The sequence below is a fragment of the Ranitomeya variabilis genome, chromosome 4, assembly GCF_051348905.1.
Source record: "Ranitomeya variabilis isolate aRanVar5 chromosome 4, aRanVar5.hap1, whole genome shotgun sequence".
NCBI classification, from domain to species: Eukaryota; Metazoa; Chordata; class Amphibia; order Anura; family Dendrobatidae; genus Ranitomeya; species Ranitomeya variabilis.
In genome coordinates, this window is record NC_135235.1 from 221,390,444 (window position 1) to 221,415,850 (window position 25,407).

At 40.8% G+C, this 25,407-nt stretch overlaps 2 protein-coding genes across 3 annotated transcripts in view; both read left to right on the forward strand.

Annotated features, from left to right (window-relative positions):
- LOC143770428 (formyl peptide receptor-related sequence 4-like) lies at positions 1 to 8,785 on the forward strand. Of its 2 annotated transcripts, none has more exons than XM_077260048.1 (3): positions 1 to 427; positions 3,556 to 3,619; positions 4,460 to 8,785. In XM_077260048.1, exons 1-3 carry the CDS (start codon positions 280 to 282, stop codon positions 5,412 to 5,414), a joined length of 1,167 nt encoding a protein of 388 aa, XP_077116163.1. In that variant the 5' UTR covers positions 1 to 279; the 3' UTR covers positions 5,415 to 8,785. The 2 variants fall into 2 exon arrangements, with proteins under 2 accessions (XP_077116163.1, XP_077116164.1); XM_077260049.1 differs by having other exon boundaries at positions 378 to 448.
- LOC143767794 (formyl peptide receptor-related sequence 1-like) overlaps positions 7,533 to 25,407 on the forward strand; it is a 23,492-nt gene continuing 5,617 nt past the window's right edge. The window contains exon 1 of the mRNA XM_077256313.1: positions 7,533 to 7,658. Coding sequence (XP_077112428.1) covers positions 7,533 to 7,658 — 126 coding nt within the window. The remainder of the gene's footprint in view (positions 7,659 to 25,407) is intronic.

The following is a 25,407-nucleotide window of genomic DNA, read 5'->3' on the forward strand; positions in this document are numbered from 1 at the left end:
ACAACAGACAGCAAACTACACAGAAATGAGACACAAAGTGGACGGAACTAGGCAGAATTATTTCGAGCTAAGACTTAATTTTTATTAAATGAAGATATTAAAATTGTTGCCAGTTATTGCATTGGCTTTCCACTAACCTAAATTGAAATCGCTTATGACAATTAGTTTTCTACTTTACTTTTTTAGAATTATGTATAAGTTTTACATTGAAAGGTCAGACACGTCTGTTTTTAAACTGACATTTCTTATATTTTAACTGATTATACATCTAATCATCCAATGAATCATGTTCCACTTCATAATCTCCCAGAATACATGCTCATGAAAGCAATAAGACGGAACAAGCATGTTGCAATAATTTCCTGTTCTTCTGAAGCAGACTATCGTAGAGGAAGCAAAAGAGTGAATGCCAAATCTTCTTTTTCATGTAAGTAGAAGAAATTTAAAGGTAAGACAATGGTGAATTTCTATAGTTATAAATTAAATTAAAATAATTGTACATATATAATAATATAGTGAAATCAATATAAAACATACTACCAATTTTCTAAGTAAATATATTTCTGAAGATTCTGTTGAAGTTTCTCCAAAAGTGTCTATGAGCTTTCCACATCTTGACACCAGAATTTTGGACCATTCCTCAACGTAAAATTGCTCCAGCTAGATGGTTTCTACCGGTGAACAATAATCTTCACGTCTGACCGCAGATTCTCAATTGGATTAAGGTCTCAGCTTTGGCTCCACCACTTCAAAACATTTTCACATCTCCCCTTAAACCACTCGAATGTTGCTCTAGGAGTATGTTTTGAATTATTGTGTTGTTGGAAGGTGAACCTCCGTCCCAACCTCAAAACATTGACAGGCTGAAACAGGTTTTGCTCAAGAATATACCTGAATTTTGCACTACCCATCTTTCCATTTTCCCTTTCCTTGCTGCCGAAAAATATCCCCACAGCATGATGCTGCCACCACTATGTTTCACAGTGTTCTTGGAGTGATGGAGTGATGAGCTGATTTAGTTTGGCACCAGACATAGTACTTACCTTGGTGGCAAAAGTTCAATTTTTGGTATCATCTGACTACAGCACCTTCCTCCATACATGTGGGGAGTCTCCCGCATGTCTTTTGGCAAACTCAAGCCTTACAAGTTTTGTGTTTAAGCAAAAGCTTTTTTTCTGCCCACTCTTCCATGAACACCACCTCTATGGAGTGTACAAGTTGCTGTGGTCGAATAGACAGACACTCTAGTCTCTGCCCTAGAACTCTGCAGCTCCTTCGGGATTACCTTTGGTCTCGTGCTGCCTCTCTGATTAATGTCCACCTTGCCCAGGCTGAGAGTTTTGGAGGGCGGCCCTCTCTTGGCAGGTGTGTTGTGGTACCATGTTCTTTCCATTTGATGACAATGGATTTGATAGTGTTCTGGGGATCATCAGAGATTGGGATATTTATTTGTAACCCAGCCCTTACTTGTGTGTCTCAACAACTTTGTCCCAACTTGTTTGGAGATCTCCTTGGTATTCATCGTGATGTTTTGTTAGTGTTGCCTCCTGTTTAATGGTGTTGCAGCGTCTGTGGCCTTTGAGAAAAAGTGTGTATGCTGTGACATACCATGACTTAGATTGCACACAGGGGGACATCTTTTCACTTAGCATGTGACGTATGAAGGTAATTGCTCGCATCAGAAATTTTTAGTGGCTTCATTGCTTCATTGTAAATGGGGTAAATGCACATGCATATGCCAATATTTAGCTGTTTGATCCTTTAAATTTAATGTAAGCCTATTTTCTCCTCACTTCACTAACTTAGACAATTTAGTGCTGACACATCACACACAAATTGGATTACTAAAAACGTTTAACACAGGTTGTAATGTAACAAAATAGGTAAAATGCCAAGAAGAGTGAATACTTTTTGCAAGTCACTGTATACTATATATATTAAATACAATTCTAAGTAAATTCTAAGTAAATACAATTTTCTAAGCAAACACATTTCTAAAGGTATAATTGACATGAAATACCAAATGTCAGTAGCAACCCATCCAACCCACACAGCCAAAGAAATCAAACCATAGTTGTCCATAAATTAAGTTATGTGTAATAATGAGAAATTAAATGGAAATATTATTGAACACATATTGTTGAACACATGAAGAAATAGAGGTGCTAAAAGCCATGGAAAGTCATGACACCAGCTGAAATCTATCAGTAGTTAGAAAGCAATCCTGCTACTTGTGTGGAAGAATATGCCAAAGTCATACCTGGGCAATGCCTGCAACTAGTTGCTCCATACAGGAGACATCTTGAAGATGTCTTCACCAACTAAGGCTTTTGTATGAAGTATTAAATACATTTCAGTAATTTTGTTCAATACTTTTCTCCTGTGTCATTTTTCATTAATACACATATCTTAATTTATGTACATCTATGGTTTTACTTATTTGCCTGTGTGAATTGGATGGGTTGTCCTCAACATCTGGTGAGAATTTCATGTCAATAGCACCTTTAGAAATGTACTTACTTAGAATATTAGTGACGTGTTCAATACTTACTTCTCCCACTATATATATATACAAAAGGGATGTAAATGGATAACAATTCTAGGCACCATGGTTCCTAATGGTCTTAGTCAATCTATTGGGTTCTCCTCCTTTTTATAACGCCTCTGCGTTTCCATTCCTTATATCACTTATATCCATTCCTTATATCCAGTGCATTCATGATTTAAGGGTAACGTCTATTCAGCCCAATCCGGTTATATTTGGAGAAACCTAAATACATTCGACACTTCAGAGCATTTCTTTTCAAATCTGTATTGTATATTAGTTTGTCATATATTTATATAACTATTATCTGCACAGATAAACATAGGTAGAATGAAATGAATAAAAAATTACACATACATTGAACTCACCTGTCATGCTTCAATCAGGTGGTCTTCTTTGGTCTAGAAAGCCTCGTCTTCCTTCAAATGTTATATACAGTATTACTCCAGCACTTACCATCTTTGGCACTGTCGAGGTTCCATGTCATCTCGATGTTGGGTTATGCACATCGTCATGGCCAGTCGGTGCCTATTCAGAACTGAACATGCCAGGAGTTGATTCAGAAACAGACACTGCAAAGCACAGAAGAAAAAGCCATACCGGACAAAAGAAGACCACTTCAATGTGCTCGAAAAATATATTGGAGTCCCCGCAGCTGTATGTCTCGCGGTTGTTCGACAGCCACAACACATGCATGGACCTCCTATTTGTAAGTCAATCCCTGCATGTGTTGTGGCTGTCCAACAGCCGCGAAACACGTAGCCGCGGGGACGCAAACACATTTTTAATTTTTCAAGCAGGCCGAGACATTCGGTTTGCACAAGAGCATGCTCGAATAGCGCCTTAACCAAGCACTCATCACTAATAGCTACCTCTGAATCATAAATAACAGAAATAACTAGATAATAGAATACACACATTTTGTACAATGAAACTAGATGTGTTTAATAAAACGACAATTTCTTATTTTATTATTTTATAACTATTATTTTTATTTATGTTTCTTTCAGGTACAATGGATGGCATCGAATTCAACCTGAGTTTATTTGATACACTTCTGGATTACGATAACCTGTAGGTTTATCTTCCTCATGTTATATTACTCTACGAAAAATCAGTGTAGGCTTTATTCACTTTTACGTCTGAGTCTTTACCCAAAACTTCAGGAGATGCTATTTTTTTCACATGCAGAATTTATATTTTGCGGCAGAATCTTCTCTTCATGGGATTGTCAGGTGAAAACGAGTTTGCTCCTACCCACAGGATAGGTGATAAATTGTTTGTTGGTGGGAGACCAACTGGTGGATCCCGCACTGATCAGCAAAATGTAGAACTTTTATTCTCGTTATAATGGAGTGGCAGGGCAAATTCTCGACTGATGTTCTGTTCATTCTCCGTTGAATTGATAAGTGCTGCTAAGCTTTTTACGACAATGGTGCGGCGGACAGTCATATGTTCTGATACTCCATTTTGTAACAGGGACAAAAGTGCTTCTTTGTGGCTAAAAATTCACAGTTTTGCCTATCAGTGTAGGTCTCAGCAGTATGGCCCTCATTGATCATTAAATTATCATCTACCCTGTGGATAAGTGCAACCATGTTTTCTCTAGATAATCCTTTTAAATGTTTATGATATTCAATCTTTGTCTAAAAATCATGAAGGGTCAAGTCTCATCATGAAAAATGCAAAGATATGGAAAATTTCATATAACTAGTCAAAAAATTCAGAACAGAGATACAGTATAATGAGCACTTAGTTCTTCGGTTATGGAATGGTGGAATATGCTGTAGTGACCTAACATCACGTCGTGACCTCACTTTAGCAATGTGTTTTTTTCTCCCTATCCTCAATATATTAAATAATAAAATATTTATATTTCATTATCCTAACTTCTTCCTTATCTTGATTTACAAGGTCAGATTATGACTCAACTTTCTGCCTCGGTTGTGAGCATGTTTTGCAGAAGATGTCAATTACTTTCTACTCCATCATTTTTATTCTTGGGATTATCGGTAATGGATTAGTCATCTGGATTGCTGGATTCAGGATGAAGAAGACAATCAGTGCCGTGTGGTTCCTCAACCTGGCCATCGCGGACTTCCTGTGTTGTGCATCTATTCCTCTGAGAATTGTAGACTGGGTTTACTACTTTTTTTTACAGCTACCAATACTTTTTTGCATATTCAGCATGATTCTGTTTACGCTAAACATGAGCGCCAGTGTTCTTCTCTTGACGGCCATGAGTATTGACCGCTGGGTATCTGTTATGTGGCCAATTTGGGCAAAAGTTCATAGAACTTGTAAGAAAGCTAGAATCACTGTGGGAGTCATTTGGGTATTGTGTTTGGTCTTGACTGGTTTCATGTTTTACTGCTATAAAGTTTATAACCTTGATGTATATGAGTGGTGTCTAACTGATACCCAAGGTGATGATTTATCTTATATTGATACACAACACACCATTCATATGATCAGATTCTTTATAATGTTTCTGATCCCTTTTCTCATCATCCTGATCTGTTATGTCACCATCTTTTTCAAAGTTAAAAAATGTAAAAGATCCCAGAGATCTCAGAGGACCTCCAGGATCATCACCGCTGTTATCTTGTGTTTCTTCATCTGTTGGTTTCCATATTACATCTGGCCACTAACACCTCTGTATTATAATTATGAATCTGGCATTCAATTCTTTACAGTAACTACTATTGTTGCCACTCTGGCTTGTCTTAACAGTTGCATTAATCCAATCATTTATGTTTTTATGGGTCAAGGTTTTAAACAAAACTTCTTCAGATCCATCCCTTCCAGACTCGAAAATGCTTTAAACGAACACCCTAATGACCCATGCGAAAAGCAAGAGGATTTTTGAACCTATTCACATCACACAAGTTCAAAACTTAGTTTTCCATGTTTTAAAAGAATGTATCATTTAATGTTAAAATTAAATTTGATTGTATTATGAAAAAGCTGCAAATCATATTCTGTGTTTGAAAATATACACAAGGTTAAAATTGTTGGTCCCCCTCGTTTAATGACAGAAAAATCCACAATCGTCACATAAATAACTTGAATCTGACAAAAGTAATAATAACTAAAAAAAATCTATGATAAGTAACAAATGAAAGTCAGGCTTTGCTTTTCAACCATGCGTCCACAGAATAAAAAAAAAAATAAAACTCATTAAATCGGCCTGGACAGAAATGATGGTTCCCTTAACTTAATATTTTAATGCACAACATTTTGAGGCAATCACCGCAATCAAACGATTCCTGTAACTGTCAATAAGACTTCTGCTCCTCTCGACAGGTATTTTGGCCCACTCCCCAAGAGCAAACTGCTCGAGTTGTCTTGTTTTTGAAGGTTGCCTTTTCCAGATGGCATGTTTCATCTCTTATCCAAAGATGCTCACTAGGATTTAGGTCAGGGCTCATAGAAAGCCACTTAAAAATAGTCTAGGTTTCTCCTATTATCCATTCTTGGGTGTTTTTAGCTGTGTGTTTTGGGTCATTATCCTGTTGCAAGACCCATGATTTGCGACTGAGACCAAGCTTTCTGACACTGGGCAGCACATTTCTCTCTAGAATCCCGTGAAAGTCTTGAGATTTCATTGCACCCTGCACAGATTCTAGACACCCTGTGCCAGATGGAGCAAAGCAGCCCCAGAACATAACAGGCTCCTCCATGTTTCATAGTAGGGACAGTGTTCTTTTCTTGATATTCTTCAGATCTCCATCTGTGAACATAGAGCTGATGTGCCTTGCCAAAAAGATCCATTTTTGTCTCGTTTGTCCATAGGACATTCTCCCAGAAGCTTTGTAGCTTGTCAACATGTAGTTTGGCAAATTCCAGTCTGTTTTTTTAATAATTTTTTTTCAACAATGGTGTCCTCCTTGGTCATCTCTCATGAAGTCCACTTTGGCTCATACAACGAATGTTGCGATCTGACATTGATGTTCCTTGAGCTTGAAGTTCACCTTTAATCTGTTTAGAAGTTTTTCTGCCTCTTTTGTTATCATTCGTATTATCCGTCTCTTTGATTTGTCATCAATGTTCCTCCTGTGGCCATGTCCTGGGGGTTGGCTACAGTCCCATGGATCTTAAATTTCTGAATAATATGTGCAACTGTAGGTCACAGAAACATGAAGCTGATTGGAGATGCCTTACAACGTTTACCTTTAACATGTTTGTCTATAATTTTCTTTCTAATCTCCTGAGACAACTCTTTCCTTCGCTTCCTTTGGTCCATGTTGAGTGTGATACACACCATGTCACCACACAGCACAGTGAGTATCTGCAGCACTACATACAAGGCCACTCACGGGTTCCAGGATTGTAGACACCTGTGTTGCTAGTTAGTGGACACACCGCGATTTATCATGTCCCTTTTGTCACATAATTTTCAGGTGTACCATCATTTCTGTCCAGGCCTAAAATTTCATGAGTTTTATTTTTTTTTAAATTCTGTGAAAGCATGGTGGAAAAGCAATGTCTGACTTTCATTTGTTCATTTTCAGAGATCATTTATTTATTATTACTTTTGTCAAATTCAAATTATTTCTGTGACCATTGTCAATTTTTCTGTCATTAAACGAGAGGTACCAACAATTTTGACCATGTGTTTATATAACTCTATACACCGTATACCTTTTTTAAGGCTTATCTACCAGTTTTGCTGTAGAGACTTGGGAAAAGATAACAGAGTTATCTCATTAAGTGTAGTGAACAAGGACAGTGAAGTGTTCTCATTTTTGCTGTATCCCATCATGGTTTCGTCAATATGAAGTAAGCTAAGAGATGAGCTGAGCAATTTTAGGGACTCCAGTGTCCAGGTCAGTGGTACTTTGCATCTATACAGGGGCACCACAAATTTCTTACCTTTTGGCATCCCTTGCGTGGAATTTGATTTGTCAGTGTTGTCACAACCTCATCTGTGCGACATGATGCACAGATGATCCTACGCCGGCTCTGGATTGTCAAACGCGTCAACATGGACAAAGAAAGGAAAGAGATTCATGGCACTCCCTTCAAGTTAAGAGGTACCACTGACCTGGATGCTGGATCAGAGTCTCACAAATCCATCCACTCATCTCTAGAAGTAGATAATTGCCATTTTGTAAGTACTGCATTATTCTTATAGTTAGACAATCTGAGTTGAGTTTGTAAGATGTAGTAGACCTGTGTTTAAAGGGAACAATCAGGGTGTTAGAGCACCAACTAAAGGGTGTGTAAAGGCCCTTTAATGCTTATTAAATCCATATCTTGCTCATAAAATTTAGTTTGTGCAGGGGATAGACACTGCTCTTCCCACTCCTCTTCCTCTCTCCTAGCCTTCCTCCAGTATCCGACAGGCAGTTCACTCTTCTCTCAGTGACCGACCGTCCGTACCCAGGATTATGTGCCGATACCATAATTTCCAAGCGTTGTCTCACCAGAGGGGGCGGCGCTTTCTCAGTAAGCACTTGATGATGCCTTTGTGACCTTGAAAGTTGTTCTGCCCTCTCTTAATGAGACAACATTGGACGACAATGGCATCTGATCAGAATCTCAGGCAGGAGAGGCAGACTGCTGATAGGACAGATACTTGTCAATTGGTGGTGGGTGGGGAAATAGGTGATAAGGCAAGAAAGCTGCAAGTGCAGTCTCTGGTCCCTGCACTTGCAATTACAACATCAGGGCTGCATTTCTCTACAATTCCCAAATAAAATGTTGCAAGCAAGATATGGCTTTCATTAACTTTAAATTGCCTTTGCACGCTTACTGTTTGTTTAGTTGGGGGGCTAATATAGCTTATTTAATATGACTACCTACATATTTGCTTTTGTAAACGTTATTAAAATTAACATTTTTTTCAATGCATAACAATTAATAAAATATATTATCAGTTTCAAGAATTTGTATAACTCTTTTCAGAAAAGAGGTCCTTTCACCGGTTTGAGCATGAATAATGGCTGAAGAAATGAATTACAGAGATATTAGCTTTTAAAAATCAATTTATCATTTATGTCATAGTTCACCTGATAGTTTTCTTTTGGGGTGTGGACTTCTAACCCTGTATGACTTTCCTTGTGTAACTCCTCGTGCTTATGATTGGTCAATGTCATGCAGGAGAAGAAGTATACACTGCCAAAAATAATGCCTCCAGAGAAGATTAGAATATATATTTGCTATGTAATATATGCAATGATACACAGCTCTGCTCTCTTTAATGATCTCACTGCTGGCAGCTACTGTGTAAAGTACAGTAGAGCTTAGTGTCATTACAAACACCTCCTGCAGATTTCATCTCTTGTTATGACACCCTTCCCCTTAAAATCACATTGACTGCAGTGAAATGAAAGCTTCTAGAGGTGGTTGTAATGACATATATTTCTGCTGTTTTATACCCAGTAGTTGACAGCAGTAACATCATTGAGCAGAGCAGGACTGTATGTCATTACAAGTCTCATGTAGAAACAGTGTGTTATGACTTTCTCGGTGGGCGTGTTCTATTTTTCTCCTGTATGTTGCTGCATACTTCTGATTGGTCAACAACATCTTGAAGGGGAAAAAAGATAAATCTCTGTTAATGTCCCCTTTGTCAAAGCATGAGTTAAAATCTATTATTTTGAAAGCTAATATCTATGCTACAGAGAGGAGAAAAAAATAAAAAATAAACTAGATTTTTTCAAAATCAGCAGCTGCTAATCCTTAATTTGGCCAGTTCAGCATACTAAACTAATGAAATGTCCTCTATGAGGAGAAGTTCAATCTAGAAAGACAGAGCAATAATGATGTTTCCAGAAAAGCAGACCATACTCTTTATCAGCTTACTTGCAGAAGCACTTTTCATGAATCTCCTAATAAAATTACTTCCGGCACCAAATTTTGTACAATGGCTATATCAATAGTATTTTCAAGGATAAAGTGTCCGTGAGCAATGGTCAGTAATGCAGCTCAGCCCCATTCATTGAGTTGGGGCTCACAACGTAAATTCCCTAACATTATATATTTGGAAAATGGGGGAAAATCTTTGCATATGCTGATATAACTAAATAAAGACTCAATAGGATCCATCTAGTTGCTAAAGAAAGACACGTTAGAATGTTAATATAACACAATAACAAACATATGTTAAGGATTACTGTGCTAATGTATTTATACCTTATATTCAAAATCTAGAGCAGAAAAGTGTATAAACACATGATAATATTATGAACATTGCAGCATAACTTTTATAATCGTGTGTATAGCACTAAAAATGGACATCAAGGTCTGTAGTGTGCACATACTGAGGACTCTATAAATAAATGTCAAAATATTATCATCATTTCAGCCTTTCGGACTCGAATAGGGAAATATCTAAAACACTTCAAGTTCTAAGTGGTGTATTTGAAGTCGTTTGCTGCAAATGTTTCCACCTCTTCCAAATGCAGAAATAATTGTGAAAATGCAAACAATCTGCATTGGTTGTGATGACATTGTGCTGGATTTGCACAAGGCAACTAAATATGATTTTATAGAAATCAAATGCTGGGTACAATTATAGGAAAGATCCACAACAATTAATACCGAGAGCAAAAAACAATGATGTAATTGATGTGTTCCATAAGATGCCTTTATTTCCAAATTTGCTATTCAAGTAAAATAAGCTCTGGAGGCAGAGCGTAGCTATCACACATCACACTGGTAACTCCTCCTTCATATATAATAATCTTTGGAGGCAGAGTTATCTTTGAAGCAATGTCCTTCCCAGATCCTGGAATAGATAATTTATATAAAGAGATAAAAGATGATTTATCACCAAAAAGGCATCTGATATTAGACACACAGGTCGTACTTTTTTCAGCATTCTATAACCTGTATTCCTATATTAAATGAAGTACTGCATTTATTTTGTTGGTCAGCATAATTAGGACGATACCAAATATATAGAGTTTTGTTTAGATTTTAATACTCTGGTACAATAAATGCAATGAAAAAACATAGTTTATGTTTGTGCCTACATATTTTGAGAGTCTTGAGTTTTACAATTTTCTGTCAGTAGAGCTGTATGAGAGGGTTTATTTTTACAGAACAAGATATATTTTTCAGTGGGGCCATTTTCTGATATATATGACTTTTTGATCACTTTTTATTTCACTTATTTAGAGGTAGAATGTGCAAAGGAAACAACAAAAATAGTGTTTTATTGACACATAATCTTAAATTCACAGATCTCACTATCCAGTTTACATAGTTTATGTTTTTCCTACTCTTACACAAAAAATCATTTTGAGTGGCTTTGCCATCTACCGAGATCCTCAATATTGTTTTTACTTTTTTTGCAGAAAGAATTGTATGGGGATTTTTTTTTCGCTTGACAAGCTGTGGTATTCAGTGGTGCCATTTTTGGGTACAAACAACTTTGTGATCACTTTTTATTTCATTTATTGTAAGGTTAAACAGGTTGTCCACTACACTACTTTTACAATGTTAGCCTATCATTAGGATAGGTCATCAATATCTGATTGACACCCGTCACCCCTACACTGTTCTCATAAGGCATTACAATCTAAATTAGTTATCCACATGTTTTTAGGAGGAAACTTACAAAGCACAAAGAGAACATACAAACTTCTTGCAGATGTTGTCCTTGGTGGGATTTAAAACTAGAACACCAACTAGAATGCCAACTACTGAACCACCATGATATAGATTATATATGATGTACTGTATATGATGCACATATATAAATATATACAGTTACTGATGGTATAAGAATTAATACAGCTCAGCGAATCAGGAAAAATTTGAATTCACTCATTCACATGGATTTTCCCATGGTATTCGATTCACAATGAAATGTATTCTCTGTAAATTTAAATGCCCCCTTATTATGCTCTTTTCTACTTATACCACCTCACCGCTCACAATTCTATTTCTTCCACACATCCTCGTTACCTGTCAAGTCCTCATCGCACCTTTAGATTGACACTGCTTGGGCTAAACTTCTAAAAAGGACATGGCATCATGGCTTGTACAATGACCTTGCGTGCGCATGCTCAGAACCCTCCCAGTCTTAATCAAGGCCAGAAGGCTCAGCTCAGCATGAGAGGCCCTGTTCCTACAACATGAGCGATGGTGATCAGAAGATGTGGCAAGACCTGTATGGGTGATTGTGAGGAGCAGAGGGTCCAGAGAGGTGATGTACAGTTAGGTCCATATATATTTGGACAGAGACAACATTTTTCTAATTTTGGTTATAGACATTACCACAATGAATTTTAAACAAAACAATTCAGATGCAGTTGAAGTTCAGACTTTCAGCTTTCATTTGATTGTATCCACATTAAAATTGGATGAAGGGTTTAGGAGTTTCAGCTCCTTAACATGTGCCACCCTGTTTTTAAAGGGACCAAAAGTAATTGGACAATTTACTCCAAGGCTATTTCATGGACAGGTGTGGGCAATCCCTTCGTTATGTCATTCTCAATTAAGCAGATAAAAGGCCTGGAGTTGATCTGAGGTGTGGTGCTTGCATTTGGAAGGTTTTGCTGTGAAGTAAACATGCGGTCAAAGGAGCTCTCCATGCAGGTGAAACAAGCCATCCTTAAGCTGCGAAAACAGAAAAAACCTATCAGAGAACTTGCTACAATATTATGAGTGGCAAAATCTACAGTTTGGTACATCCTGAGAAAGAAAGAAAGCACTGGTGAACTCATCAATGCAAAAAGACCTGGGTGCCCACAGAAGACAATCGTGGTGGATGATCGCAGAATAATCTCCATGGTGAAAAGAAACCCATTCACAACAGCCAACCAAGTGAACAACACTCTCCAGGAGGTAGGGGTATCAATATCCAAATCTACCATAAAGAGAAGACTGCATGAAAGTAAATACAGAGGGTTCACTGCACGGTGCAAGCCGCTCATAAGCATCAAGAATAAAAAGGCTAGACTGGACTTTGCTAAAAAACATCTAAAAAAGCCAGCACAGTTCTGGAGGAACATTCTTTGGACAGATGAAACCAAGATCAACTTGTACCAGAATGATGGAAAAAGAAAAGTATGGCGAAGGCGTGGTACAGCTCTTGATCCAAAGCATACCACATCATCTGTAAAACATGGCGGAGGCAGTGTGATGGCTTGGGCATGCATGGCTGCCAGTGGCACTGGGTCACTAGTGTTTATTGATGATGTGACACAGGACAGAAGCAGCCGAATGAATTCTGAGGTATTCAGAGACATACTGTGTGCTCAGATCCAGCCAAATGCAGCCCAACTGATTGGTCGTCGTATTATACTACAGATGGACAATAACCCAAAACATAAAGCCAAAGCAACCCAGGAGTTTATTAAAGCAAAGAAGTGGAATATTCTTGAATGGCCAAGTCAGTCACCTGATCTCAACCCAATTGAGCATGCATTTCACTTGTTAAAGACTAAACTTCAGACAGAAAGGCCCACAAACAAACAGCAACTGAAAACCACCGCAATGAAGGCCCGGCAGAGCATCAAAAAGGAGGAAACACAGCGTTTGGTGATGTCCATGAGTTCAAGACTTCAGGCAGTCATTGCCAACAAAGGGTTTTCAACCAAGTGCTAAAAATTAACATTTTATTTAAAATTATTGAATCTGTCCAATTACTTTTGGTCCCTTTAAAAACAGGGTGGCACATGTTAAGGAGCTGAAACTCCTAAACACTTCATCCAATTTTAATGTGGATACAATCAAATGAAAGCTGAAAGTCTGAACTTCAACTGCATCTGAATTGTTTTGTTTAAAATTCATTGTGGTAATGTCTATAACCAAAATTAGAAAAATGTTGTCTCTGTCCAAATATATTTGGACCTAACTGTATGTGCAAACATTTTTTCATTTTTTGACATTGTAATGTTTTTTTTTAACAAATTTGGTGTACAGCTGCCATTTTTTACCTATTACAGCCAACAAAAATTACAATGAAAATATTAATGACATTTATAAAAACAATGTGAAAGAGTAAGGATATGTCCATACACTACAGTCAATGTAAAAGCTATTGGAAGCACCAATACTCTGAGAGACCAAGGGTGCAGGATAAGTTTGGAAGTTGCCATTATTCGTACATTCTGCGTTGAATCTTTGTGAGCATTTTTTAGATTATAAATAAGGGGGGGGGGGGGTGACATCATTAATGTCTCTAATAATAATTTGGCAGCCACAATATTTCTGACATTACTGGTAGGTAACGGAGTGACATTTTCCCTTGAGGAAGATGTGGAGGAGATGTATGAGTTCTGCCTGGAGTAGAGGTGTCACCAGCCACTTTGTGACCCACTTGCAGTTGTGCATCACCCATGTTAAAAATAATTGACTCATCAAACCATGAAAGACAAGTTTAATGCCTGCCCATAATTGCTTCCCTTGATATTGTAATTAACCTTCGAGCAGAACACCAATTTCAATGAGTAACCCACAGTCTATACCACCATACGAAGTAGGAAGCAGGAATAGAGCTCTTTAGGAAATAATGTTGGCTAGGTTTCCTCCATCGAGGCTTAGTGAACTATATCATTTCTGAAAGGCAGTAGAATACATGTTGAACGGCAGCAACTGTGGGGAAAATGAGACTTTTTGTGTTGAGTTTTCACACAAATGGACAACTGGATGCATGTATCCTGGCTTTACATTTAGAGGACTTCCTCTAGAGGAATTGGAGGAAGAGTACAGAATGCAGTAGAAGAGGATGATGAAAAGAACAACAACTTGTAATTGCCACATAGCTATGAGTAAGTTGATGACAAGGAGAAGGAGGAGAGTAGTGTGAGCAGTGCTGCAAATTATGTCCAGTTTATTATTTCCCCATGAGCAAGTGATGTCAATGAAATGCTCGTTCATCAAGAAAAATGCTACGGTTACATGTCAGCCTGTGTAACGAACCTTTTAGTCGGCCATACACATTAGATGGTTCTGACAATTCTTCTTCTGACAGCCATCTTAGGCTACTTTCACACTAGCGTTGTGCACTGCACGTCGCTATGCGTCGTTTTGTAGAAAAAACGCATCCTGCAAAAGTGCTTGCAGGATGCGTTTTTTCTCCATTGACTTGCATTAGCGACGCAGTGTGACGCATTTGAAGAAAAGGAAGAAAAAGCAAGGCCAAATGAAGTGGGGATCACCAGACGGCATGGATTAGTGCAATAGATACATCTTTATTACAGTATAACACTGGACAAAAAAACACATCTAAAAACATCTAAAAACATTTTAAGAACAACAATGCCTATAATAGGGCATGTGCCTATAAATGCAAAGGGGAGAGAATGAAGACACATGGGTGTGCAAAGACGGCAAAAATACTCAGAGTCCTATATGGGCAGCATATTCAACATATTTAACAATGTATACACCGTATAGAAAAGTCACATGGAGCCTGTAAAAGTAACTTATTGAGAAGATAATAATTATATGGCATAGACAAAAAGTACATGCAATATATAAGTTACAAAGACAGGGTCTGGTATCAGTCCACAACGTGTGGCAAGCAATGAAAGTATATCCCTGAAAACCACTCAAACATGTCACCAGAACCCAATAGTTCAATGTTCAATACAACAAACCCACCAATGCACATATAAGATGTTACACTCCAAGTAGACCAGTCATTAAGATGCAAAGAATATGCACACTCAAGATCCCCCCACAGGCTCAGAAGCCAAGGGACATAATAACCCAATAAAGAATAGGCACACAAGGAATGAACAGACACCCGACGCGTGTCGCCACTAGCGTGGCTTCATCAGGGGTATGATGAAGCCACGCTAGTGGCGACACGCGTCGGGTGTCTGTTCATTCCTTGTGTGCCTATTCTTTATTGGGTTATTATGTCCCTTGGCTTCTGAGCCTGTGGGGAGATCTTGAGTGTGCATATTCTTTGCATCTTAATGACTGGTCTACTTGGAGTGTAACATCTTATATGTGCATTGGTGGGTTTGTTGTATTGAACATTGAACTATTGGGTTCTGGTGACATGTTTGAGTGGTTTTCAGGGATATACTTTCATTGCTTGCCACACGTTGTGGACTGATACCAGACCCTGTCTTTGTAACTTATATATTGCATGTACTTTTTGTCTATGCCATATAATTATTATCTTCTCAATAAGTTACTTTTACAGGCTCCATGTGACTTTTCTATACGGTGTATACATTGTTAAATATGTTGAATATGCTGCCCATATAGGACTCTGAGTATTTTTGCCGTCTTTGCACACCCATGTGTCTTCATTCTCTCCCCTTTGCATTTATAGGCACATGCCCTATTATAGGCATTGTTGTTCTTAAAATGTTTTTAGATGTTTTTAGATGTGTTTTTTTGTCCAGTGTTATACTGTAATAAAGATGTATCTATTGCACTAATCCATGCCGTCTGGTGATCCCCACTTCATTTGGCCTTGCTTTTTCTTCCTTTTCTTCATATGTCTTCCTTTTGAGGCCAAGGTTGGATTCCAGTTGTCATTTATTCTATGGTGCCCCCTCACTATATTATCGCAGTGTGACGCATTGCCACACGTCGCAACCGTCATGCGACGGTTGCGTCGTGTTGCGTCGGACCGTTGCCACCAAAAAACGTTGCTTGTAATTTTTTTTGGTGCGTCGTTCCCGTCTTTTCCGACCGCGCATGCGTGGCTGGAACTCCGCCCCCGTCTCCCCGCACCTCACAATGGGGCAGCGGATGCGTTGAAAAACAGCATCCGCTGCCCCATTGTGCGGCGCATTCACTGCTAGCGTCAGTACATCGCAACGACGCAATTCGTCGTGCGTCGTCTGACGCTAGTGTGGAAGTAGCCTTAGCCAACTCTCACTTGCACAGGAGTGCTCACTCTGCTGAGTGCTCTTGTGTTCTCACTGAGAAACCTCCAGACTGACTCAGAGTATCTCTGGGTGAACTATGCAATCGGAAGTCCTTGAAATCAGACCTCCGCAATTGATATTTTCCTCGATTATAAACATTAGATCATTTGACAAAATCATTGAAAAAAATGATAGCGCGATGACATTTCTTTTTTTACATTTTTGTTCTTGTTTCACTTTGTGTCCATTCCCTTTATATCTTTTAGCTCTTTATTCACAATAAGGTTTTCAGCCGTTTCAGTATCTGATCATCCAATCACATAATAAGTCATGTTAACTCAGATAACGATGTACCGCCATGAGATAAACTCCCATCAGAGTCTAATAACTGAGCAAACAATATTATACTACATATATTCTCAGTAACTTGGTAACATCTTCAGCCGGAGGAGACGGAGAACAATCTACAACACCATCTCTTCATAAGGATCAGGTAAGAGATCACTCTTGGACAATTAAAGGGTTTGCCTACAAACATGGCTGATACCTTACATATACAGAAAATCTGTCCATGAGTTGTGCCTGGCAGTGTGGCACAGTGATAATATTGCTATCAGGATGGAGGTGCAATACCACAAACCACCTGCACACAGTTGGGGCACTGTTTTAGGAAGAGAGTTTTTTTTTTCTAATTATGAACAAACTCTTCCCATATTAAAGTTTCAGATTCTCCCAAGATGATCAAGAGGCAGTGATATGGATCTTGGTCAACATTTTTATTGGTTTCTTTATATAAGGAACCTTGTGTATTTCCCGGTGTTATAGAAAACCTTACATGCAGTGTCCCGAAGTATAACATGTAATATCTTGGCTCGAGAGAATCACTTGATTTTAAACTAATCTATTTTTCTATGAATTTCTCCCAAAATTTGGAATCTACTGAATTCACATCATTAACATCAAAGACATGCATTGTTCCTGCATCACATAAGGATATATAAAACTTCTAGCAAGTTACAGTTATATGAAAAAGTTTGGGCACCCCTATTAATCTTAAGCTTAATCTTTTATAAAAATTGTTTTTTTTTGCAACAGCTATTTCAGTTTCATATATCTAATAACTGTTGGACACAGTAATGTTTCTGCCTTGAAATGAGGTTTATTGTACTGACAGAAAATGTGCAATCTGCATTCAAACAAAATTTGACAGGTGCATAAGTATGGGCACCCTTATCATTTTCTTGTTTTAAATACTCCTACCTACTTTTTACTGACTTACTAAAGCACTTTTTTGGGTTTTGTAACCTCATTGAGCTTTGAACTTCATAGCCAGGTGTATGCAATCATGAAAAAAGCTACTTAAAGTGGCCACTTGCAAGTTGTTCTCCTGTTTGAATCTCCTCTGAAGAGTGGCATCATGGGCTCCTCAAAACAACTGTTAAATGATCTGAAAACAAAGATTATTCAACATAGCTGTTCAGGGGAAGGATACAAAAAGCTGTCTCAGAGATTTAACCTGTCAATTTCCACTGTGAGGAACATAGTAAGGAAATGGAAGAACACAGGTACAGTTCTTGTTAATGCCAGAAGTGGCAGGCCAAGAAAAACATCAGAACCGCAGAGAAGAAGAATGGTGAGATCAGTCAAGGACAATCCTCAGACCACCTCCAGAGATCTGCAGCATCAACTTGCTGCAGATGGTGTCACTGTGCATCGGTCAACTATACAACGCAATTTGCACAAGGAGAAGCTGTATGGGAGAGTGATGCGAAAGAAGCCGTTTCTGCAAGCACGCCACAAACAGAGTCGGCTGAGGTATGCAAAAGCACATTTGGAGAAGCCAATTTCTTTTTGGAAGAAGGTCCTGTGGACTGATGAAACCAAGATTGAGTTGTTTGGTCACACAAAAAAGGCGTTATGCATGGCGGCCAAAAAACACAACATTCCAAGAAAAACACTTGCTACCCACAGTAAAATTTGGTGGAGGTTCCATCATGCTTTGGGGCTGTGTGGCCAATGCCGGCACCGGGAATCTTGTTAAAGTTGAGGGACGCATGGATTCCTCTCAGTATCAGCAGATTCTTGACAATAATGTTCATGAATCAGTGACAAAGTTGAAGTTACGCAGGGGATGGATCCAAAACACCGCTCCAAATCTACTCAGGCATTCATGCAGAGGAACAATTACACTGTTCTGGAATGGCCATTCCAGTCCCCAGACCTGAATATCATTGAACATCTGTGGGATCATTTGAAGAGGGCTGTCCATGCTCGGCGACCGTCAAACATAACTGAACTGGAATTATTTTGTAAAGAGGAATGGTCAAAAATACCTTCATCCAGGATCCAGGAACTCATTAAAAGCTACAGGAAGCGACTAGAGGCTGTTATTTTTGCAAAAGGAGGATCTACTAAATATTAATGTCACTTTTCTGGTGAGGTGCCCATACTTATGCACCTGTCAAATTTTGTTTGAATGCAGATTGCACATTTTCTGTTAGTACAATAAACCTCATTTCAAGGCAGAAACATTACTGTGTCCAACAGTTATTAGATATATGAAACTGAAATAGCTGTTGCAAAAAAAACAATTTTTATAAAACATTAAGCTTAAGATTAATAGGGGTGCCCAAACTTTTTCATATAACTGTATCATCTCTACTTTAGATAGGTGATAACTTGCTTTAAATGAGGATTCAAGACTCATATTTTTTCTCATTAAAGTTATGCACATCTTCTAAGACTATTTTTTTTTTTTTTACTTAGGTGCCAGCATTTTGGAGGAGCAAATATTGCTTTACAATTATGTTTCACTAAATTTTGCACTGTTTGACTTTATCGGGCTCAATGCTTCGGTGAACATCACTGATTGTAGAGTGAAAAATTGGGAATCTGTCAATGAGCTTGTATAACAGGGAGATGATAACTAGTGTATCGGTATTTTTTCTGCAATCCTCTGTGATGGTTTATAATCAAAGACCACATTAAAGTGGAATTGAACTTTCATGTGGTTATAAATCAGATGAAAGGAGTTCAGAAAAATATAGAAAAAAATAGTTATAAGCTCCTTGATAGACAAGATCACTGACTTGGAGCTTGTGATGTCTCACGGTGAGTAATAATAGGACAGTCGGTACAGCCAGAAACTTCTTTATAGAAATGTAAACATTTCACAACAGAAAATTATGACTTTATCAGGGGTTGGAATCAACTTTTTTAAAAACTGGTTCCTTTTCTTCGAGATGTCTGTGGCACACAATATAGCTAGGTTTAGGGCACATTGCCCATGTACTGCCATATCGAAAATAAAATATAAATAGTCAATACATTTTCCAAACCTTGCCCTGCGCCAATAATTTTGGAAACTGAAAGGTACATAAACAGTTTTTAATTTACAACATTGTATTTATTAGTTTTGTTAGAAAGATGCAGATAGACAGAAAGAAAGAAAGATGTAAAAATATTTTGAATCTTTACACTAGCCTTAAAATGCCTAGCCACAAACCTCCGACTCATAGAAACATTGTGTCAGAAAGAAGGCCAGAGATGCCCCTAATTTATTACAGGGACAAGTCTACTATAGAGTCTTTTTATAAAAATAAATTCCCATGTGATACAGAGTGGATACAGTTAGTGATGAGCGGGCATGTTTGCATCGTGGTGTTCGAGTACTCATCATGTTTTGAGAGTACTCAAGCACCATAAACGGACCTGGATGTTTCACAGCTGTTAGACAGCCAATAAACATGGCTACTAGTGATTAGCGAGTGTACTCATTGCTCCGTGGTCTCTGAGTATTTGTAACTTCTCGGAGATTTAGTTTTCATCCCAGCAGCTGAATGATTTACAGCTACTAGCCAGCTTGATTACATGTGGGAATTCCCTAGCAACCAGGCAACCCGCACATGTACTCAGCCTGGCTAGTAGCTGTAAATCATTCAGCTGAGGTGATGAAAACTAAATCTCCGAGCAGTCATAAATACTCGGAGGTCACCTGAGCCTGCTCGAAAAAAGCCGAGCAAGGAGTACACTAGCTCATCACTAATGGCTACATCATAACAGTGTATGGTAGCCACTAGTTACTGTCTGTCTAGCAGCCGAGAAACATGTAGAGTGTTGACTCGAGCATAGCTCTCGAGCACCCGCAATATTCAATGTGTACCCGAGCACTCCAATGCATGATCAAGTGGAGCGCATGCGCACTTATCAATAGTTGCCATACATTATGCCATCCCGCAACATAGTTCCAGGAGATGAACCTTGGTGTTTAACCTTGGTGAAGGTCTCTTTATGGTGTTGCCCATGTGCTCTCCAGATGGTGGCTGGAATGGAGCAGTTTAGTTTAGAAAAGAGGTCAAGACTCTTCAATAATGAGTCAAGTTTTTTGTCTTAGCTGAAAACTTAGTAAGAAATTAATGTGGAGCATCTTTAGTCCTGTTTTCCCATCGAACACATCTAGGATGTCATTGGTTGTCAGTAACAAAGGAAGCTGCCAGCAACGGATCTGACTGATTTGCTCTAGTACTGCCTGTTTATGATTGGTCAGTATCATACAGGGAGAAGAAGTACATGTGCAGCGCCCTAGAGTCCTGGTCGTTGCAGTACTGTGGCTCCGCCACTATGGGGAGCCATGGTGCGTCCGATGGCACTGAAGGAGTTCATCTGATCAGGTATCACAGACACCAATACATTTCACAGCCGGGCCTCCGGGGGGAGCTAAGGGTTCTATTCATTAGGCCACTCCCCACCATAGTGGGTAAACTGGGGGTCAGGCAGGAAGTTAGATCAGAAAGCTGACTGGATTGGACGAAGCAACACCTAGTGGCAGAGGGTGTTGTGGAGGAAGAGACAGTAGGGTCTCTGTCAGGGGTGGGATCCTGACAGAGGCTTGGCATTGAAAAGAACGTAACGGGTCCGCGCCAGCTCCGGGAAGCGGCGGGACCCAAGAAAGGACTAGAAGCGAGATAGATTGTGCTGAGTGAGAAACGAGATCAAGCAATAGGAGAATTCCAGTAGGGGTCGTGCTGTAAGACCGGAGCAACACCCTACTGAGGAGCACTACCGGTGGCCGGAACGCCGAGGGAGTATTATAACATTCAGCTTCAAGCAATACTCTAAACAGCGGCAGGACACTCAGTTTAAGGCGGGCTGTCTAACACATATCACCTATGAAGTCTTGGGAGGCAATTGCAGGAGAGGGGCGTCTCTAGGGTCCCGGAAGAACTCCAGGCCTATCCGACAAACGGGTGCCGTTCTAACTGTAACATCAGGAAGGGACGGAAGATTAGAAGAACATCATTTAATCGAGTTGTGAGGGAACTTAAGAAACAGACACAACGGTTGTGGGGTACTTTCCGTAAGCACAGCAGGGAAGGACTACAACACATAGCGCTAAGAAGGAAGGCACCGATTTCCACCTGTGAAGTGAACTCTGGAGGTGCTATTGGACCGGCCAGACTTGCGCAGCCTGGTGAACCGTATTCTGGACTGAGGACTCAGAGATCTCCAGTAAAGAGGTAAAGAGACTGCAACCTGGTGTCCTCGTTATTTACCGCGACCTGCACCCCACAACTGCACCGTTACAACATCACTTATTGCACTGGACGTCCCCCACTGACAGACAGGGCCACGGACCGGGTCTAGCCACCGTGACAACCCCAGAGCAGAGACCCAGAGGCCCGGCTCCGGGTACCCCTCGGCCCTGCGGCGGTGTGGGGGGGGCGCTCCACAACTTGGCGTCACGAACAGGATCTACTTAAGCCTGAAGAATCAGGTCATGTGTGCCTTGGAATTGTGATTTATCGTGCTTTGACTGTGCTTTATTACAAAGACTGTGTGCTGTGCCATTTGCCGCCAAAAATCCGCCGCCATTACAGCGCTGAGGAGAGCGCAGGAAGAGAAGAGGGGCGTGAGGTGGGCGTAGACAAGCTGGAGAGCGCGAACAACAATGGCCGCCCAGTCCAAATATTTCTGTGTCTTGAGGACGTGTCCGTCAACAGCTGAGGTCCGCCTCCTGATCCTGTTTGGAGGGTGGAGACCATGGAGACGGGGCCGCCCACGAAAGAGACCGCGGGAAGAAGACGCGGGAGCGGAGACAAAGATGGCAGCGCCAGAAACCCCGCATGAGAAAGATCGGGCGCGGAGAGAGGTTGGGCAGCCCGATGTAGCCCGGGGTACGCCGTCACCGTGGGAGCTGACCCTTGCCGGGCCAACGGTGGGCCGACCTCCTCGGCCGCCGTCGGAAGAAAGCATGGCCGCGGCAGAGGCCCGGCAGATTGCTGCCCGCCTGGAGGCCGACGCCCGCGTGATTGCTAGGCTGGGCCAGCCCACAGAGATCTGCCTGGTTCCAGTGCCCCCTGCTTCTCCCAACCTGGCCACGGCTGAAGGTGCGCCGCAGGCATTGGGCCTAAAGATCACGCCTGAGGCCGAACACCTGCGGCGCTTGATGGCTGCATGGCGAACCCGACCTCGGCCGGCTGTGCAGGTGGACCTGACCCCCACCACGGAGGTTCCCTCATCCCACTGGGGGGTCGTGATTTCTTTTAACCCCCAATATGGACGCGGGGTTATCCAGGAAATCGGGGAGCCGCTACAAATCCACGTGGATCGGGAAGAGGTGGAGCCCTGCAGCGGAAGATTCCCCCGCGACCTAGAACCCGGTGACGCGGTGACCTACACCAGATGGAGGAGGGCTACGGGAGAGGCTGGCTGGGTAGCGCGGGGCGTGCAGCGATGCACTGCCTTCCAGGCTGCTGCCGGAACACCGGAGGAAGATGATCCCGTGGGGAAAGCAGCAGAGCCCGGCCCCGCGGAACCTCGAGAAGCCCGGTCTCGCTGTGCCCCGGAGGGACGTGTGCGTCTGCCAGTGAGAAGGGCCTCCCGGCGAGGGATTTTATCACTGCTGGGACCGGAACGGCGTCCTGGCTCACCAGTGCGATCTGTTGGCCTGGTGAGACCGGATAGGAGACCACCACAGTAAGATTTTACTGCATTTCTTTTACTGTAAATAGTTACTGTTTTATTGCTTTTATGTTGCTGATAAACCCGTTCAGGGTAAACTTCTAAAGGGATCCTTTTGTTGACTCGGGATCCCTATTGTTTTTAGGTTATTTTCTATTTTTCCTACGCTTTTCAAAAGAAAAAAAAAAAAAAACTGAGAAATCATGAACAGTGCATGATCCGAACTCTTTTGTATATAGTTTGCACCTTATTAAAGGCGCTCCCTACTGGTTTTACTTAAACAAGGACTCTTTGCGAAGATACCGCACTGGAACCTTTGATGAGTATGGACTGGTAGCTTGAGAAGATGTGCTACCTCACAGAGATTTGGTCCCCTCTTAAAGGGGATGTTCATTTGTTGCACGTAAATGGTGATATTGCTTTAAGACCGGTAGCAATAATGTCAATGGAAGAAAATGCTGATAATATTTACATGTAAAAGTTATATGTATGCCATTAGTTAATTGTAAAGGAATGCTGATAATGTTCTCTGAAAGAAAAAGTAAAAGGAAGTAATGAGAAAGTTTAATGTTGTGAAAAGAAGATAGTTGATAATGTTGATAAGAAAAGGGGGGGGATAGAAGGTAAACCCTGCGTTCCCCATCGAAAGTTAGTAATGTGTTACTAAGGACAGAAAGTGAACCCGTAAGGGTTAGTGGGTGAGTCCTTATAGGAGCCAAGTAGAGCCGGCTCAGTGTTCTCAAATTGAAAGAAAAGTTATGTTCTATACTGTGTATAGTAGTTGAAAAGGCAGTAGGCCCTGGCTGAACGGGGCGGTCCTGTAACAGGAAGGAGAGGCAGTAGGTCTGGTGCCGATAGGACAGGCGGTCCTGCAGATCCAAAGTAGGAGAATGAAAAAGTTAAAGTGCCTTATAATGTGATTATAGGAAGGTCTTTAGTGGATTTAGAGTGTGAGTCCTTAAAGGCAATGTTAAATTATTGTTCAACAATTTTGCACTTAAGTAGAATGCCCGGTTGGGTAACAGAAGTAAATTATAGCATGTTGCTATGATATTTTTGCCATGTTTGTAACGTTCAAGTGTCCTTACCTCCCATAAAGGGAAGCCTGTTCAAGTATACTTATTGTCATTGCACTCAACAAAATTGTATATCTTTTTGCTAACTTGTATTGTTGTTTTCTTCCCAGTCCCGGAGTACTGTGTTTAACCAGGGGGGAGTGCAGTGCCCCAGAGTCCTGGTCGTTGCAGTACTGTGGCTCCGCCACTATGGGGAGCCATGGTGCGTCCGATGGCACTGAAGGAGTTCATCTGATCAGGTATCACAGACACCAATACATTTCACAGCCGGGCCTCCGGGGGGAGCTAAGGGTTCTATTCATTAGGCCACTCCCCACCATAGTGGGTAAACTGGGGGTCAGGCAGGAAGTTAGATCAGAAAGCTGACTGGATTGGACGAAGCAACACCTAGTGGCAGAGGGTGTTGTGGAGGAAGAGACAGTAGGGTCTCTGTCAGGGGTGGGATCCTGACAGAGGCTTGGCATTGAAAAGAACGTAACGGGTCCGCGCCAGCTCCGGGAAGCGGCGGGACCCAAGAAAGGACTAGAAGCGAGATAGATTGTGCTGAGTGAGAAACGAGATCAAGCAATAGGAGAATTCCAGTAGGGGTCGTGCTGTAAGACCGGAGCAACACCCTACTGAGGCGCACTACCGGTGGCCGGAACGCCGAGGGAGTATTATAACATTCAGCTTCAAGCAATACTCTAAACAGCGGCAGGACAGTCAGTTTAAGGCGGGCTGTCTAACACATATCACCTATGAAGTCTTGGGAGGCAATTGCGGGAGAGGGGCGTCTCTAGGGTCCCGGAAGAACTCCAGGCCTATCCGACAAACGGGTGCCGTTCTAACTGTAACATCAGGAAGGGACGGAAGATTAGAAGAACATCATTTAATCGAGTTGTGAGGGAACTTAAGAAACAGACACAACGGTTGTGGGGTACTTTCCGTAAGCACAGCAGGGAAGGACTACAACACATAGCGCTAAGAAGGAAGGCACCGATTTCCACCTGTGAAGTGAACTCTGGAGGTGCTATTGGACCGGCCGGACTTGCGC

Coding starts and splice junctions, on each gene's coding strand:
- LOC143770428 (XM_077260048.1), top strand. CDS start 280: ATGAATCATGTTCCACTTCATAATCTCCCAGAATACATGCTCATGAAA. Junction 428..3,555: donor TGCCAAATCTTCTTTTTCAT/GTAAGTAGAAGA, acceptor TGTTTCTTTCAG/GTACAATGGATGGCATCGAA. Junction 3,620..4,459: donor CTTCTGGATTACGATAACCT/GTAGGTTTATCT, acceptor TTGATTTACAAG/GTCAGATTATGACTCAACTT.